This window comes from Setaria viridis, chromosome 3 (genome assembly GCF_005286985.2).
Source record: "Setaria viridis chromosome 3, Setaria_viridis_v4.0, whole genome shotgun sequence".
Lineage (NCBI taxonomy): Eukaryota > Viridiplantae > Streptophyta > Magnoliopsida > Poales > Poaceae > Setaria > Setaria viridis.
The window spans coordinates 39063789-39080309 of NC_048265.2; the positions used below are offsets into that span (position 1 = coordinate 39063789).

General features: G+C 46.2%; 1 protein-coding gene across 2 annotated transcripts; it reads right to left on the reverse strand.

The window, feature by feature from the left end:
* Positions 1-3464, reverse strand: LOC117850038 (uncharacterized). Of its 2 annotated transcripts, none has more exons than XM_034731817.2 (6): positions 3246-3464; positions 2724-3152; positions 1574-2000; positions 892-1003; positions 760-808; positions 1-476 (listed from the first exon to the last, which is right to left on the reverse strand). In XM_034731817.2, the coding sequence occupies exons 2-6, from the start codon at positions 3120-3122 to the stop codon at positions 345-347; spliced, it is 1119 nt and encodes a 372-aa protein (XP_034587708.1). In that variant the 5' UTR covers positions 3123-3152; positions 3246-3464; the 3' UTR covers positions 1-344. The 2 variants fall into 2 exon arrangements, with proteins under 2 accessions (XP_034587708.1, XP_034587707.1); XM_034731816.2 differs by having other exon boundaries at positions 3241-3461.
* Between the last annotated feature and the right edge of the window lie 13057 nt (positions 3465-16521).

A 16521-nucleotide genomic window follows, 5' to 3' on the forward strand; every position in this document is an offset into this window, starting at 1 on the left:
TTGGTACCTGAAAGGCTGACCATTTATTTTATTAAAGCGTGAATTAGGAATTTCGGGTACAGTAGCATACATCCCAATTAAGGACAACAGCTTAAAAACTTCTGGCACATCACAATTGTTCATAAATAGAAAAACCGATACAAGGAAAAGGAATTGTATCCACCACCAGTATAAACCGATACAAAGGAAAACCAACAGCAGGTGCGACCCTAGCCGGGACGCCATGAACGTCGTCCTTTCAAGCTGCTCGCAGGTAAAGTTTGTATGATACATGCACCTTTACTGAAGGGTGGTAAAAGGCATATAAACTTTACCTAGAGGCAGCATGAAAGGATTATTTAGACTTATGAGGAAGGTCCCGGTGCCTCGGTTGTTGTACCACCCTGTAATAGGCTTGGTTCATCAGGCAGCAGGTTCGACGAACTAGTGAGAGAGATTGATTCACTGGCTACTGCTTCGATTTCCTCAGGTTCAGCCTGTTATGTAAAAGGAAACTCGTTCACCTACATAGTATTGTAGAATTGGAAAGAATTGATTCCAAATCTGAAAACTAATGAACCAGTAGAGCATATCACAAATACCGACACTGTATGATATTTTCAGCCAACTTTAGGAATTTTAGTGTCAAATTAATATAGCACGCACTGAAATTATCCATTTTAGAAACAGTGCTGTTGGATGGGAACTTGGTCCTAGAACATTTGATACAAGTTCTTTCGAAATCCATAGAAAGCCACACACATCATAAAATCATTTAACCTTGAAGCTTGCGTCCAAGTGCGATATTTCCTTTAAATGGCCCATTGACCTGAAATTGGCAGCAACATCTCAGATCGTTAAAGAACACAAAATATTTGCATGAGGTATATAGGGAATACTCAGTTACGTAACTGTACAATCATCCCTTTACTTCTCTGCCTGGCAAGCTTTAGTCTCACAACGAACTGGCTAACCATTAGAGTTGCGGTAAACTGTACTGCTGGAGTAGTAGCTTCACGGTTTCCTGCAATACATGGGGGCCGGCATGTGTTCCACCGAGATTAGGAAAATTACCATGAGACAGTTAGTTGTTTACTAATTGTGTTTTTTCTCTGCTGGGGCAAATGTTTTAGTGTTCTATTTAAGAAAAAATGAATGATGTCCATATATTTGTGTACCAAACAGAAATGATGAGGGATGAAGGATGAATATGGTGATCTCTCCATATTTTTGTGTTTTCTATGTCACACAAGTGGATGTATCTCTTCACAAGAAATAGAAAGTCCATGTATTACTGAATTTGTAGTTTTGCAATCTTAATTTTATTTTCCTTGCTGTACGTATATTATGCTGACAAGAACATCTAGGTACTCACCATCATCAAGTGATGCAATACTCATAACTTGTTTTTTAATAATGAAATTAATTGGTATTCCTTCAACATTTTCATAAGAAACTTACGGGCTTGCAAATAATACATACAAAATAGTTAAAATGGCGTAGGTGACATATATAAGGTTTTTACGAATGCCATTCAGGTCCTTCAAGTACGTTATTCAGATCGTTAAATTTTGCATGGTTAGTCCTATAGTACCTTTTGCGTAACGGATACTGATCTCAGTCATGTCATCCAGGTCAAGCACCATTTGATCCAACACCTGATGGAGCTCTTTGGATAGTTCTCCGTCCGTACGGCCGTTTCCTCCTTGACATCCTTGTGCTGGCCGGATCATCAAAAAGTTCCTACCCTGACAAGCCGTGACAAGCTCGTAGGCGTGCTGGAAAGTCTCGACGAGCTTCTCCAGGTCGGCGCTCATTTCCGGGTCCTTCATCATGTCTGTATTTTCAAGCCGCGGCAGGAGGGCAGTGACTTTGCCCGCTCGCTTATCAATCTCAAAACACTCCTCCCTGTTTTTGCGAACCATCTTCATCCTCGCATTGATCTGGTCCGCAATGTCGGCAATCTGCTTGTGATGATTGTTCATCTCACCATCAGGGGCAGATGATGGTACACGAACGGGCTACACAATGAGATTCATGTTCATTATTTAACAACAACCAGGGCAGCAAACCGCTAGAGAGCTCCCCTCACAAAAAATAAAAATAGCTACAGCTCGTCAACTCCGTACATTATACTAGTGGTATATAGTATATATAAGATTTAACCATTCATTATTATAAATAATTTAGTAATTATTACATTAAAAAAGTGATATTTGAAATGGAATGGTTTTCTAAACTTTATGCTAGTGTCAAAAATAAAATTGTAGTGATATCATTTTATATTTTTTACCATGATACCCTTATACTATGTATGCTACCCATACCACAGGTGAAGGTTTCAGTAGTATACAATTAATTTTGACCGTCGGATATTTTTATACTGATACTTTTCGAACATTAGAATAGTCTAGTATTGTGTACTGTAAAAGAACTCTAAAAATAGAAGTGGTACTTATATAATGAGATTCGTCATCATTAATTGGCAATGCTGGGCCTACTACTCTAAACTGAAAAAAATATAATGCACATAATCAGTAAAAGCTTCTACTATAATGCTATAATGATACATACTGATTTCAAACTAAGTGTTCAGTTAAACACATATCAAATACACATGGAGGTGCCTTATGCAGAGTAAAAAAGTATAAATAACGATAAAAGAGTGTATAGACTAATTACTGACTCAAATCTATCACAACTAGATAATGATAATTACATATCCATACGTGTAGTATATATACCTCGGGGACCGGAGGACGGTGACCGCGTTGAGTTAGTGAGCACATTATAGCACACATTAAGTCCGAGTTTGTATCCGATATACTCTTGTTCATCCGGCTCAGTTTCCTAGACAGCTTGCCCGCTGTCCAGTAAACACATATGATATTCCTCTTCACCTGGCACTTCTTAACGAGCTCCTGAGCTTCATCGAGGATCTTACCGAGCGCCACAACTGCGGAGCTCACCGCAGAGTCCTCCATCAACTGCTCGTTGCTCGCGACCCGTGATAGATTCTTCAAGACCTTCTCAGCGCGGCCTTTGATGCTCTCACAATCCTTTCCGTTCTGCTCAACATTATCCGATGCCTTTTCAATTGCTAGCACAGCATCCATAATGAGCCTTAGCGTGGCAATATCCATCCAGTCTAGTATGGATACGCTTCAAATTTGCTGGCATGATGAGCAAAATAGAAAAACACTCAGAATTATCTCAGAACAGTCACCGTAGTTAAGCAAGCGATATGGACTTGACACAAACCTTACTTTTCTTGCCTCCCAGACTCTTGCTTCATCCACCCTCCTATCGAGCTATGAATGGTCTTCTATTCGCTTGGTAGCAAGCTTGTGTGCCAAAATGAGCTATGCAATACAGACAGATATATAGAGAGAGAAGATAATTGCATGTTTAATTATCTCGCAGGAACAATCAATCAACTACTCATCAGATAATAACAAGACTAAAGAACTCAAGGACACAGGCTGTGTACGTGTACCTAGTGTGTACAAATAATGATGCGCAAATTTTATAAAATGAGACTGCTCAAGTCTTCTATACAAAAGACAATATGGTGACAGCCTGGCTTCGCCTGGAGCCAAGCATTCCCTCAAAAAACCATCCAAACCGACTGACTCGCTCCGCTGGTAACCAGCGAGAATCCCCACTTGCTCGCTGCGAGACTGCTAACAAATGATTTTTTGAAGACTGGTAACCCGTTCTGGGAGACGATTAGGAACCAACCTCTGGTCGATGTCCTGTGTGGAAATGGATTGTATATTTCCACAAGTGCAAAAGGGAGCCACGTATGTAAAAGGATTTCAAAATCTAGTGGCCTGTGACAACCGTCTATGGACATATATAGGTCTCCACATATGATTTTCTTAAGCAACTACCTCGAAAATCCTCTTTTCTTCACAGGCGGTGCTGTTAAGTATCCACCTGTGCAAACCAATTTCAGTGGTGTTCGGCGTATAACAGAGAGCTTGGAATTATGTTTATCCCGCAATTCTGTCGGTCAGTACAGATTCTGTTATCTCCATATTTCAACAATCATCACCGGGAACATGTTCAGATTTCAACAATCATCGCAAAGACACAAGATGGTTTCAGAATACCTAGCGTATATAGTGCAGTTATGTTCACAAGGCTACATACATTTACTCTACATTTAGCCTTCATAGCTGGGATCAACATTATCAACTCCCCCTCATACTCACGTCTTCGTGTAATTAAGTGTAGTTATGAGCACACTATCTCGGGCAAGCTAGGGACATTCCGTTCTTAATAGGTAGAGCGAGTCGATTGAACTTATTCAGAGATTACTAGGGGCAAGCTAGCTTTTCAAAAAATGAACTCTACCCAAACTCCCGAGGACATTGTTTTGCCCATCAAGACGGGGCCAATGGGATATGGTCCGAGTAGCTCAAGCATAACAACTTATCATGAGTAGTGTCGTAAGGTTATTTTTGAGTCATAAACAATTCTCATGCCCACGCTGCATTAGTGCCCCTGGAGCACAAAGCCTGCCCATATTCTTTTGTCCCTTCTTTGTGTTACTTCTAGGTGAAATTGATATCCAGTTTTCACACCTTACACACCATCCACTGTTTGAAATCCATGCTATAGTAGATGGATGGCTAAGATATGGCACATAGCAAACCAACCATGATTACCATGTCATCTCGTAAAATGTTGAATAAGCCTATTCGAAATATCGAGTCAAGATTCGTTAATTTTTAATCAGTTATATAAATTATTTAAATATGTATCAGGCGGGTGGCAACCTAGGTGAGGTAGGAGGTGGGAGGGAGGGGAAGCATTGCAACACACCCGGTTCCCAAAGAAATATTGAATTAATCTATCCGAAATGTTGGCACAATGTATATAGATTGTTAAATCAAGTTTAAAAATGTTGAAAGCCGTTTGTGATGGTAGGTTGCTGAGCAATAAAGATTAATCTAGATTGATTAGTAGACTGAAAGTTATATGACTTAACCATCTTGTAAAAGATGGATAAAAAGCCCCACATCTAGGGCATCCAATCCAACCCAATACCCAACCAATAAGAATGACACTTTGTGAACAAAGCTAAGTCTTGAATAATTCGTTCATCCTATACATATGTAGCTACAGCACAACAGACTCAACTAAGGATAGCCCAGTTCATCGGTTCAATAGAACCGGCTACGAGACCTCACCCAACCCAACTGAAACCGTCATTCTAGGTGCCTAATGCAGGTTGGGTTGGGACCGCTCAAAACTTGGATGAAACAAGTATAGGTAAGTCGATCTACAAGCTCAGCCCAACTAACCCATTAAACCCATACAAAAAAGGAGGAGCAAGGCAATGGCGGCATCAGGGGCGAATCTTAAAGGGGGCTATGGGGCTTTAGCCCCCCTGTTGGATTTATAAGCTCGGTAGTCCACCTGGGAGTTACCCAAGTGGTTGATTTGTAGGTGGAAGGGATTGCGAAACCAAGAATTCGAAGGTGATCATGAGAACACAAGGGACACGAGGGTTTTAGACAGGTTCAGGCCTCCGAAGAGTAATACCTTACATCCTATATGCTTGGTGGTTTGTATTGCTTGAGAGTTGATATGGGATCGGATGCCCTCGGGAGGCGCCCTTGGCCGCCTTATATAGACTGACGATCTAGGGTTACAAGTCGGTTTGAATCAAATCTACTCGGTTGTTACATTAAACGTGACCTGAGTCGGATTACAATACGTATCCCGCAATATCCGGGCTTATTTGAATTTCCCGACCTCCTTGGTGTGTACTCCAAGTATCTTCATGTCCTTGGTCCGCATGCTCTAGTCGGGCGGGCCTACTTGACAGGTCCGGCTAGTATCCTGGTCGGTGGGGACCCATGGGGTACCCATATCCCTCAAGCTCCGGAGCGATGTGTAGGTGAACAGGAACTTGAGGTCAACGCAACAAAGCTTGGAAAGTGGTTGGCTGAAGCTACGATGGCGTCATGGTGACGGAGAGGCTGCACGGTGCTCAAAAAAGAAGAAAATATGAGCGAACGTGGAGCCAAACGCACAGAGAAAAGTCGAGTGCCGTGTTGATGGATGTTGGGCATCCAGCAGGTCAAAGCGAAGGATATGGAGGGCATCGCAAGACACACTCCATAGGAGTAGCCTACGAGCATTAAAGCGATTAGGATAATCGGTCCAATGGTCAAAGAAGAAAAAGTTGACTCCAGAAGTAGATCCGAGTGCCTGAACACAAGGAAGAGCAAAGCCACGGAGGCATGCTGACCAGGAATAGGCGACCAGCCCCCCAAGGATGAGGACTAGTGGAGCCGCGGAGGCACGCCAACCTGAAGTAGGCGCCCAGCCCCCAAGGACGAGGACTGGAGGAGCCATGGAGGCACGCCGACCTGAAGTAGGCGCCCAACCCCTGCGGACGAGGACTGGCGGTGCTGTGGGGGCACACCGACCTGAAGTAGGCGTCGGAGGCACGCCGACCTGAAATAGGCGCCCAGTCCCCAAGGACGAGGACTGGCGGAGCCACGGAGGCACGCTGACCTAAAGTAGGCACCCAGCCCCCGAGGACGAGGTCTAGCGGAGCCGTGTTGGAATACAAACTTTAAATAGGTGCCCAGCCCCCAAGGACGAGGATTGGTGGAGCCACGGAGGCACGCCGAGCTGAAGTAGGCATCCAGCCCCCAAGGATGAGGAATGGCGGAGCCGTGGAGGCACGCTGTTGAAAGAGGAACGAAAAACTCGTAGATTCCATCTAGCGCGTGCACCGTGCTAACGAAAAACCCGCAGATTCCGTTGCTAGGGTTACGCCGTTATATGCTTCAAAAGCCCAGGGAGCATAGATCCATTTTTCATTTCCATCCATTACACTTGTGTTGTTGCCGCCACAGTCCACTGAGCACATCGTAACCGTGCCCGCGAACCATAGGCCACGTCGCCATGATTCCCAATCTATTCGCGCGCACTTCACTGCCGCCGCCTGAGCTGCTGTGCCACTGTATGCGCATCAATACCCTAGCGGGCATTAGATCCAAATTGCAAGGCCTAGAAATCAAAGAAATGGCGCAAGTGAACATTCCAGATCCATCCTTGGTCTGGATGAAGTCTGTGATGACTGTGGAGTGCATCCAAGTGCTCGTCGACCAGGGCCTCCTTGGGCCCAAGGCGTTGTTGGACTGGAAGCCGACTGCCAGCCAAGATTTTCCCATGGAGGACAAGACGAAGACGGTGGTCTTTGCATTGTTCTTCGAGCGCGGGTCTGCTGCATTACTACAAGATCAAGCTGGTACATCTAAATCCCAACTGCATTCTTGACATTGTGGTTTTTACCCATCTGTGCAAGGCATATTTGAGCATCCCACCGCACTTCAATCTGTGAAGATATTTGTATCAGTTGAAGTCTGTGTCAACCAAGGGGAAGCAGCCACAAGTGATTGGTGGTTGTGGTTTTTCTCTGCGAGCGAAAAAAGTCCAGGAGTATGTCAACCTCCAGTTGAAGGAATCATACAAAGGTTGGCATAAGAAGTTGTTCATAGTAGCCAATCAGCAGCCTGAGCTCCCACCACGCATTGGATATAAGCCACACCACGCACTGGATATAAGCCAGTGACAATGCTCAAGTGGTCGAACCAACTGACCTCAGAGGAGCAAGTGCAGGTGAAGCAATTGCTGGAGAAGATCGCCGACTTGAAGGCGTGTGGTCTGATAGCCAGAGCATTCAGCATAAATTTATGTCAAAGACTAATGCAGCCGATCAAGAACCAAGTTCATTCGGTGTATGAGTACACAGGACCGCAGGACCTGACCCGGGAGGTCCAGCGAAAGGTGCCTAAGAAGGAAATCATCAACTGGGTGTCCGAGTTTTTTTGAGGCGTTATCAAAAACAAGAGCTTCCCCAAGGCTTATTCTTTGAAGTGGCCGCCGACCAACTCGGTATGATTTTCAACAGCATTGATTTGGCGTACTTGTTGTACTATTTTATTGTTTTTGACTGTGATTGTGGATTGACCAGGATGGTGAATTTGAATTCTTTTGCCCGGCGCCATTTCCTGGAGGGGCTAAGCAACAGCGACCCAAGGTCTTCCTGACTGACGACCCCAACAAGCCCCCTGTCGACCTTGAGTGGGAGTCCAATTCCTCCATTGGGTCAGATGAGAGCATGCCAGAACAGGTCGGCCAGGCTGTAGATGCTGCGCCGGTTGGATGTCGGACACGACAGGCCGTGCATAAGCAGCTCGCCTCAAAGTCGCAGAAGACAAGCTTCAAGAAGAGGAAGATGGCCGGTAAGAAGGGGAAGAAGAAGGAGAAGGCTGCCCCAAGCACAACTTCCATGGCCAGGTTAGCCAGCGAGGTGGACGACGAGTCTTACACGCCAAGCCCACCCACGAAGAAGAAAAAGTCCGACCTCCTTGAGACGACCGCGGCCAACGTGGAGCGTGTCAAGGAAGCGTTGAAGGCAAAGATCCGTGGGGGGTCTAGTGGAGATGCGTCGACGCCACCACCACCATTGCGCCCCAAGTTCTGGGTGAAGAAGAAGAGCACCATGTAAGTGCGATCTGGTTATATTGTCTGTCTTGTGGTTATTGGTGTCGCTTGTCTTGCTTGAATGACTACTTGCATTGACAATGGAGGACTACCATGCTGGATGATGAGTTTGGTGCACAGCTGACTGGCAGCTCGACCCAGACCGTGGGGGTGAGCGGCCGCACCATTAAATAGTCGCCACCTCCGGAGGTCAAGATGGGTCAAGATGGTCGCACCGGAGAAGTTGTGCCCAACCTAGTGTCGCAAGAAGGTGTAGTCGGCTATGGAGCTGTGGACGCTACTGTGGCCGACTCCAGGGTCGAGCAAGTAACTTGTGAGGAAGCTAGAGGCGAGCCTCACCTGGAGGAGTTGCCAGGAGATGATCCGCCGTTGGAAGGATCCAGAGGGGGCATTGACGTTGGCGTGCAAGGTGAAGAAGATCCGGAGATCTTGAACCTTTCCAGGTCCAACCTTCCTAGGGACAGAGCGCAAGACAAGAAGGATCTTTCCAAGCTGTGGCAATCATCCTCAAAGATTTCTGAGCTATTAATTGTAAGTGTGCCGACTAACCCTAGAGGACTTGTAGCTGACTTGTAGCTAAATTCTAGTTTCCTTGCCGAGCTCTGATTGTTAAGATATATGCAAGGTCTGGCCGAGCATGCTTAGAGGAGGGCGGACGCCATCCACCAAGCTGAGCACTATCGCCTGAAGGTGGAGTGACTCGAGGCCGACCTCAAGAAGGCTAGAGAGGACGCCACAAAGCATGCCGACCAACTCCTGCAAAAGGACCTGGACCATGCCTTGGAGGAAGAAGTTCTTACTGCACACTTGAATGGTACATTGTGCTGACCTGTTGAATCGATATCAATTTTGCCCTTGAAGTCTTGGTGATGACATATACTTGTGTGAATGAGCAGATGCCATGGTGAGAGAGCAACGGCTCAAGCGGCACCTCAAGGAGTGTGAAGACTCGAATGCTCGCCTCCAACAGGAACATGATGTGGTGGTTCATTGTGAGTATGTTGTACAGCGAAAGCTGACTTACAAAGCCAACGCGTGCAAAGATATTGAGCGCTGCTTAGAGGGTGCATTGCATAGTCTTCAGTGTGACCAACATGTGATTGCAAGGCTGCAAGTGGAGCTGGAGGATCTTCACAAGGTGGCCGGCTATGTGATGAACATGGTCCAACTAGAGGCCGACCCAACCGCGCCAACGCCGCCGCTTGATCGTCTTAAGGCCGCACCTGGTCAGCTGAAGGAGCTGCTAAAAAACACCACAGTGGAGTGCGTCAAGAACGTCTTGGCGGTGTTTTGGACACACTTCCCGCGGATCCCCTAGGAACATGCTGGAATAGGAGTCGCGGCCGACTTCAATGCGGATGCACTTCCAGAACTGACCAACTAGTATCATGATGTAGCAGAAAATATTGTCAATGATCTGGACCTATAAGATAAAACTTTGTGTGTATCAAATTATATGATAAGACATGTGATGTAATTGATTTGGCGTAAGCAAGGAAAAAGAGGCTCCATCCGTCCCTTGGTGTATATGACGGGATAGCGTGTGGCTGAGGCCTGTAGCCGCTAGGTGCCTAGCCTTGCTTGACCAGCATCCTACTGAGACCAGATCTCGAGCTTGTAGGAGGGGTGAATGCAAGGTTATCTAGGTTCAACGAGCTAGGACGCTGACCACACGAGTTAGTCGTATTGCCTCGATAGGGGGAGGAGAAGGATGCGAGACCCAAAGGTTGGCGCCTGGGGGAAGACCCCGAGCTTGTAAGCGAATGGTCTGTCGAATAGGTTAGGCAGCCCCTTAGCATCAAGAATGGCTCGAGCAAAGGAACAGCAAGGTAGCGGGTATGCGAAGAATCTTGGAGGTTTTATTCATTTAGTAAAAAGGAGAAAACATAATACATATTTTTAAGCCCTAAGGGTAGAAGCACCGCAGTGCTCAATGTTCCATGGATTGGTGACACCTAAGCCATCTGCTCATTGGAGCTGATAGGTGCTCGGTTGGATGACCTCTCGACGGCGGCGGTTGTCGCAACGATTGTCGTCCCTGGGGTAGTTGTTGCGGCGAGGTTGTTTGTACTTCACCGGGGCGCCGAGCTCTTTCTTGATGACTATGCAGTCTCGGAGATTGTGATGTGCCTTCTTATGTAAGGGGCATGGAGCATTCATGGTGTCATCAAACTCTTCCCAGAGGAAGGTGGTTGGTCTGGCGAGATTGGCTTCGGTAGTGAGGACCTCAGGGCCCTGTATTGAAGTCGGGAGGTCTCCTCCTCCTCTTCGTGAACGGGCTCCAGTTGACTTCCTACGCAGTTACCGTGGTTGCCTCGGTGGTGACCAGATCTGTTATAAGCGGATCGGCTTTGAGAGTACCGGGTAGATGTGGACCAGGAGTGTGTTGGCCGGCTCCGGGCCCACTCTTCGATCTAGGTGTTGTTGGCGATGCAGATACATGTCCGGATCCACCGGAGTGGATCCGAATCTAGAAGGTTTTCCAGGTCGGTGAAGGTAGCCTGGGTTGTGGTGGAAACGTAGCGGCTCGCCTCCTCGAGGTCAGCTTGTAGATTACGGGCGCGCATACAGTGCTTGCGTCTGCCCTGGGCACTGTCATGGTCGGCATTGTGATTTTCTTCCTAACAAGAGGTTTTGCTATCCATGGGTGGATCGTCGGTGGAGGCCACAAAGGATTCGCAATCTAGCGTGGTGGGGTTGGTGTCATTTTCATAAATGTTCAGAGTCAGAATAATGCAGGGGTACTGGAATTCACCACAGTCTGAAAACTGGGCAGGTACGGGTGGATCTTCATATTGGATATAAATAGACTGTGCGAGTTTCATGGAAATCATAGCAGCCGAGTTCCTCAGACCAAAGGATGCGCGGGAAGGATCCTGCACCGACCTTGTGGGGCATAGCGCTGCTTCAAAAAGATTAATGCACTCAGCAATTGTACTGATGATGCGATCTAGCCTTGCGATCAGGTTGGAGGACGTGAGTAGGCGGGTAGCGGCAAGGATGTTCAGAATCCTCTCAGAGAGAGAGAGAGAAAGAGATCACCGACCTGCCGGGCAAGCGGCGTGATGATCTTCGAATGAAGACCTTGTTCCATCGGAGTAGATTCAACGGATGATGAGCTGGTGATAGATGCCGAGTCGATGGAAGAAGCGGTGGAGTCGAAGTCCACCGGCATGCTCCAGAAGCGGAGCTGGATCTGGTTGGCAAGGAAGTCCTTCATGCTCTCGGGAAAAACGATGCCCGGGCAGGATGCCGTTGAGCTCGCTGGGGAGAATCTCACAATCACCCCTACCTGGCACACCAACTGTCAGATTTATAAGCCCGGCAGTCCACCAGGGGATTACCCAAGTGATTGATTTGTAGGTGGAGGGGTTTGCGAAACCAAGAACTCGAAGGTTATTGCAAGAACACAAGGGACACGAGGGTTTAGACAGTTTTGGGCCTCCGAAGAGTAATACCCTACGTCCTATACGCATGGTGGTTTGTATTGCTTGAGAGTTGATACGAGATCGGATGCCCTCGGGAGGCGCCCTTGGCCGCCTTATATAGGCTGACGACCTAGGGTTACAAGTCGATTGGAATCTAATCTACTCGGTTGTTACATGGAAGACGATCTGAGTAATAATACATATCCTGCAATATCCGGGCTGATTTGAATCGTCCAGCCTCCTTGGTGTGTACTCCAAGTATCTTCATGTCCTTGGCCCGCACGCTCTCATCGGGCGGGTCTATTTGATAGATCCGGTCAGTATCCTGATCAGTGGGAACCCATGGGGTACCCATATCTCTCACCCCCCCTGCCCAAGTGCTCCATTAGAGCTAAAGGACGAAGATAAGAAGACCGGAAAACGAAGGGAAAAAAAAGAGGAAGAAGAGGTGGAGATGGAGGACAAAGAAAAAGCAAGCCCCCCTCCAGCCCCCCATGATTTAATCCAGCCTCCGCCACTAGGCGGCATAGATGTCGCGCACTGGCATCGCTCGAGGCCTCAAGCTGGAGGCCACGCTGGCGGCCAAGGTGGCATGGGGATTGCGGGAGGCTGCTGCCTCAATGGCTGGATCCTTCGATATGGACGTGGACTGGGTGTAATTTCCACGGTGCTTGGTGGTGATGGATCAATCTCCTCTCCCGATCCATCCATGCTGAACAAGATCTCCTTCTATCCCATCTTATTTCCCTGATTTCCATTCTATCTTTCCAGTCTGCTCCTCCTTTCGCAGATTGATTCAGCCTTGAAACCTGGCTCAGATTGAGATGAGTATTAGTTTGCAGAGAAATGGATGGGTGCAGGATTGAATCCATATGAATGATTTGTTATTGGTTCTTTTTTGTAATTTAGACATGGATTTTGAGATCTATGCCTTTGATTTGGCTTGGGAACATTGTATCTGAACTGCTATGTATGCCTAGTGTTCATTTAGATATACATCACGAGAACTTTATTGGTAGGGATTACTTTTTATTGCTTTTGCACATGTAGATTGTTAGTGATATCAACTGCTTGAATGGTTGAGCGCTACTATATTGTGAACTTATTAGCACTCTATGACTTAGGATGATTTATATTTTCCTACCCGAATGTTATTTATGTTCCACCATCACAAGCAAGGAATCTCCACAAGCATTGTTTTAAATTAAGAATGTAACGTATAGCCTAATGGTGGCCATGTTCGCTACAGGAACCTGATCGATCTAAATGGGGTTAGTTGGGTCTCTAAATAGTTGAATTACAGAATACTCTCCACACAACATAGATGAAAATGAGTCCGGGTCAGCTATACGGAGTCAAGCGAATCAATACATATTGAAAAATTCTGGTAATTTTCTATTTGTGCGACCCCATTAATATGTGGTTGTAGTTCCACCAGCCGGTTGTTACTTGTTAGTCTTATACTCGATCCACTGCAGCCTATTAAACTGGGCTGAAAGTGATATTTGGATACCTTTATATCAATGAGAAAGATGCAGGTCATAGTATGATCTCATGCTAATTGGTACTAGTATATTTATCCTCTCGACGACTCGTAAAGTCAAATATCTAAAAACCAGGTGGAGCTTACTATTTCACCTTTTCGTGAATAGTCGAAATATTTTTATCTCTGCAAAATAAAGTGCAGACAGCAAAAAGGTTATGCTACCATAGTTTTGGCGTGCATCGTGCCATCGAAAAAAAGACTATAAATTAAAGTTCAGCATCACACCCGATGCGTATGAAGAGAATAGGAAATGAAATGGCACCACATTTGCTACATACAGAGTGATTGTAGAAAACATGGATTAGGCCTCCCAAAGCCTATGCTTTGATCTCCATCAAAAGTGTTCCTGCACGAACGCCCCCCTCCAGGATGAGTGGTTACTTTTCCTCCAGCGATCCAGCCTATGCAAAAATGCCCAAGAGCGAAGACGTCCTGGCCAAGCAAATAGTAACCTGCAATGGTCGAGAAATAACTTTGTCAAACGCACTCTGCAGAATTTCCCGATGCAGTTGGGCCCAAAAACCCTTTGGAGGTGGGTATTTCTTTCCGTCTCAAGGACATGATCTGCGATATGGGCCATTTTTTAAGGTGGGTAAACCTACTTGCATTTCAATTTGAAACAGAATGGGATCCAACGACTCTTGTATTGATACATGTACACATTTGCATGTCCTCTAACTACTCTCCTATGCCTATGCAGCGAGCAGAACGGGCGAGCGCCAGACGTGGGCGCTGTGGCATGCGAGACGCGTATGCCGAGAGAAGGACTCGGTCCTGGACAGTTGAAGCTGAAGCAATCCAGAGGGACCTCGTCAACACAATTATCACAGTTGGGTGCTGTCCTTTCCTGCTTAGGTTGTATCCATATGATAGGCGGGGATTTCGTCCAGTAACCATGCGTGACCAAACAGGCAAACAGCTAGAGATGTTCCATCCGTTGTTTGTTGTTCCATCCGTTGTTTGTTGGTGTATAGCATGGCAATTAGTTTGAGGGCCTGTAACCTCCTAAAATTTCATGGTTGCGGGGTTGCGATATCAACCAAACTGTTCAACTAAAAATAAAGAGGAAATAAAATAGAAAATACTAGACACACCCGACACACATGCTGAAATAAAGAAAGAAAGGAAAGGAAAACTCAAACCACACATGTGTGTATTTATTCAGTTCCTTCGGTCTTCAATCCCAATCATCCTGCGGCGGCTTGTAATGTGGCTCCCCTTGCTGGTGATGCTCGTAGAATCCCTGCTCGTAGTGCTCCTGCGCTCCACCTTGATACTGATCTGGAGGCACAATTCCCATCATGTCGAACTAATAAGTGATGCTTATGTTTCCATCTTCGATCCTGTTAGCGGCTTGCCTCGTAGTATCTGCATCTTGTAAATTTCTTTGCACATACGCGGCTATGGTGCACGCACCTCTCTATGGCTGTAGCAGGTGGCTAAACTAAGAAGACAGTGAAACATATGGTGGACGTCCCTGAAAAGGTGGTGACAGGTAGCCATGATAAGCATGTGGCGGTGGCAGTGATGGATGTGCCGGTTGCGGATATGCCGTCGTGGTGGATACGCCGGCTGCTGAAAACCATGTTGTGCAAATGGGCCTTGCGCCCATGCCTCTACTGGTGCCTCTAGCCACTACTGTTGCTGTCACCCTTTCAGAACTCCCTCGTAACTAGGTGCACTTTGAAATTTAGTCTGCCAATAGCTTGAGCTGGGTGCAGGTATGGCACTTTTGGAGCTGCTTGGGAGGATGAGCCTTCTTCGATTCTTTGTCCTCTTTTGTCCTTCTTTGCGGGAATTAATGATCCCTCTTCTCTCCAGTTGGTTTTGCCCACATGATATATTCCTAGTATTCTGTCGGGCAATTTAACATTCATGACCCCAACTATATAGCCCTTTTCTCTATCGCCACCAATCAAGTGTGCATTTTTCATGGTCCTAGCGTTGATGCTTCCCGCTTTTATTAACCACTTGGAGGCCCTTTCAATATCCAGCTTCAAACTTGATGCTATAATGGTGCGGTAGCATCCCGAACCAACAGTTTCGGTTCCAGATGTAGCTTCGGCAAGCTATCTGTTGTTCATCAAGTAAGAAGGGTCAATTACTTGCTTCCCCACTACTGCACAATAAAGCCAGTTAATCTCATAGTCGGTAATCTTGGTTTCCTTCATCCTCCCTGAGATACGGTAGCACATCCAGAAATGAAATATATGCAGGATGGGGTTGCAAATATTTTTCCTTTACCTATTATCTTCCTTGGAAATATTCTTCCAAAACTCCTTCAAGTCTTGTTCTTCTACTTCTCCAAATTCTGGGGCCTGTGGATTGAAACCCAGCATTCTTGTAATGCCTTCAAATATGATAATCTTCTCTTCATCCTTTATTCTAAAGGATAGGCATGGAATTTGTGCATCCCCTTCTTCGTTCCACCTCATGACCTTTTTCATGGTCATGAACATCTCACCTACCACATCGAACTGCATGTTGACTGGGCCAATGAGAGCAAATGTTGCTTAGAAGCTTGTACATATCATTGTGAAACCCAATTTTCTAAAGAAAATCATCATCGAATTCGTGGTTGGAAACAATTCTCCCTTCAATTTTTTTCAGCCTCTCCTCTTCATCCTTGCTTTTTATTGTGAAGTCGTACTCCGAATTCTTCTTGGTGAAGCCACTTTGAGAGCGAGTTGCTCTCCTTGAAGTTTGTGGTGTGGCTTTGGGTATTCCACACGGTTCATCAAATTGCATGGAAGAGCTTCTAGTTTCCTGCATTCCACGGAGAAGCATTTGGTCACTTCGTGGTGGTGCCATGTCAACGTCATTGCCCCGTGGCGACTCAGAGACTGAGTGTCGCCGCGAAGCGCTTGATGCGGATGAAGCCTCAGCTAATGATCATGACTTGCTCAACCTTTGGAAAAGCCTCTAATGTTCTTCATTGCTGCAGACTTCAATAAAAACACTCCGTCGGAGTTTCTTACTGACAAAAAATATGCACAAGAGCAAGGACTAACAAGAGGTGCTTGCTGAAATTTT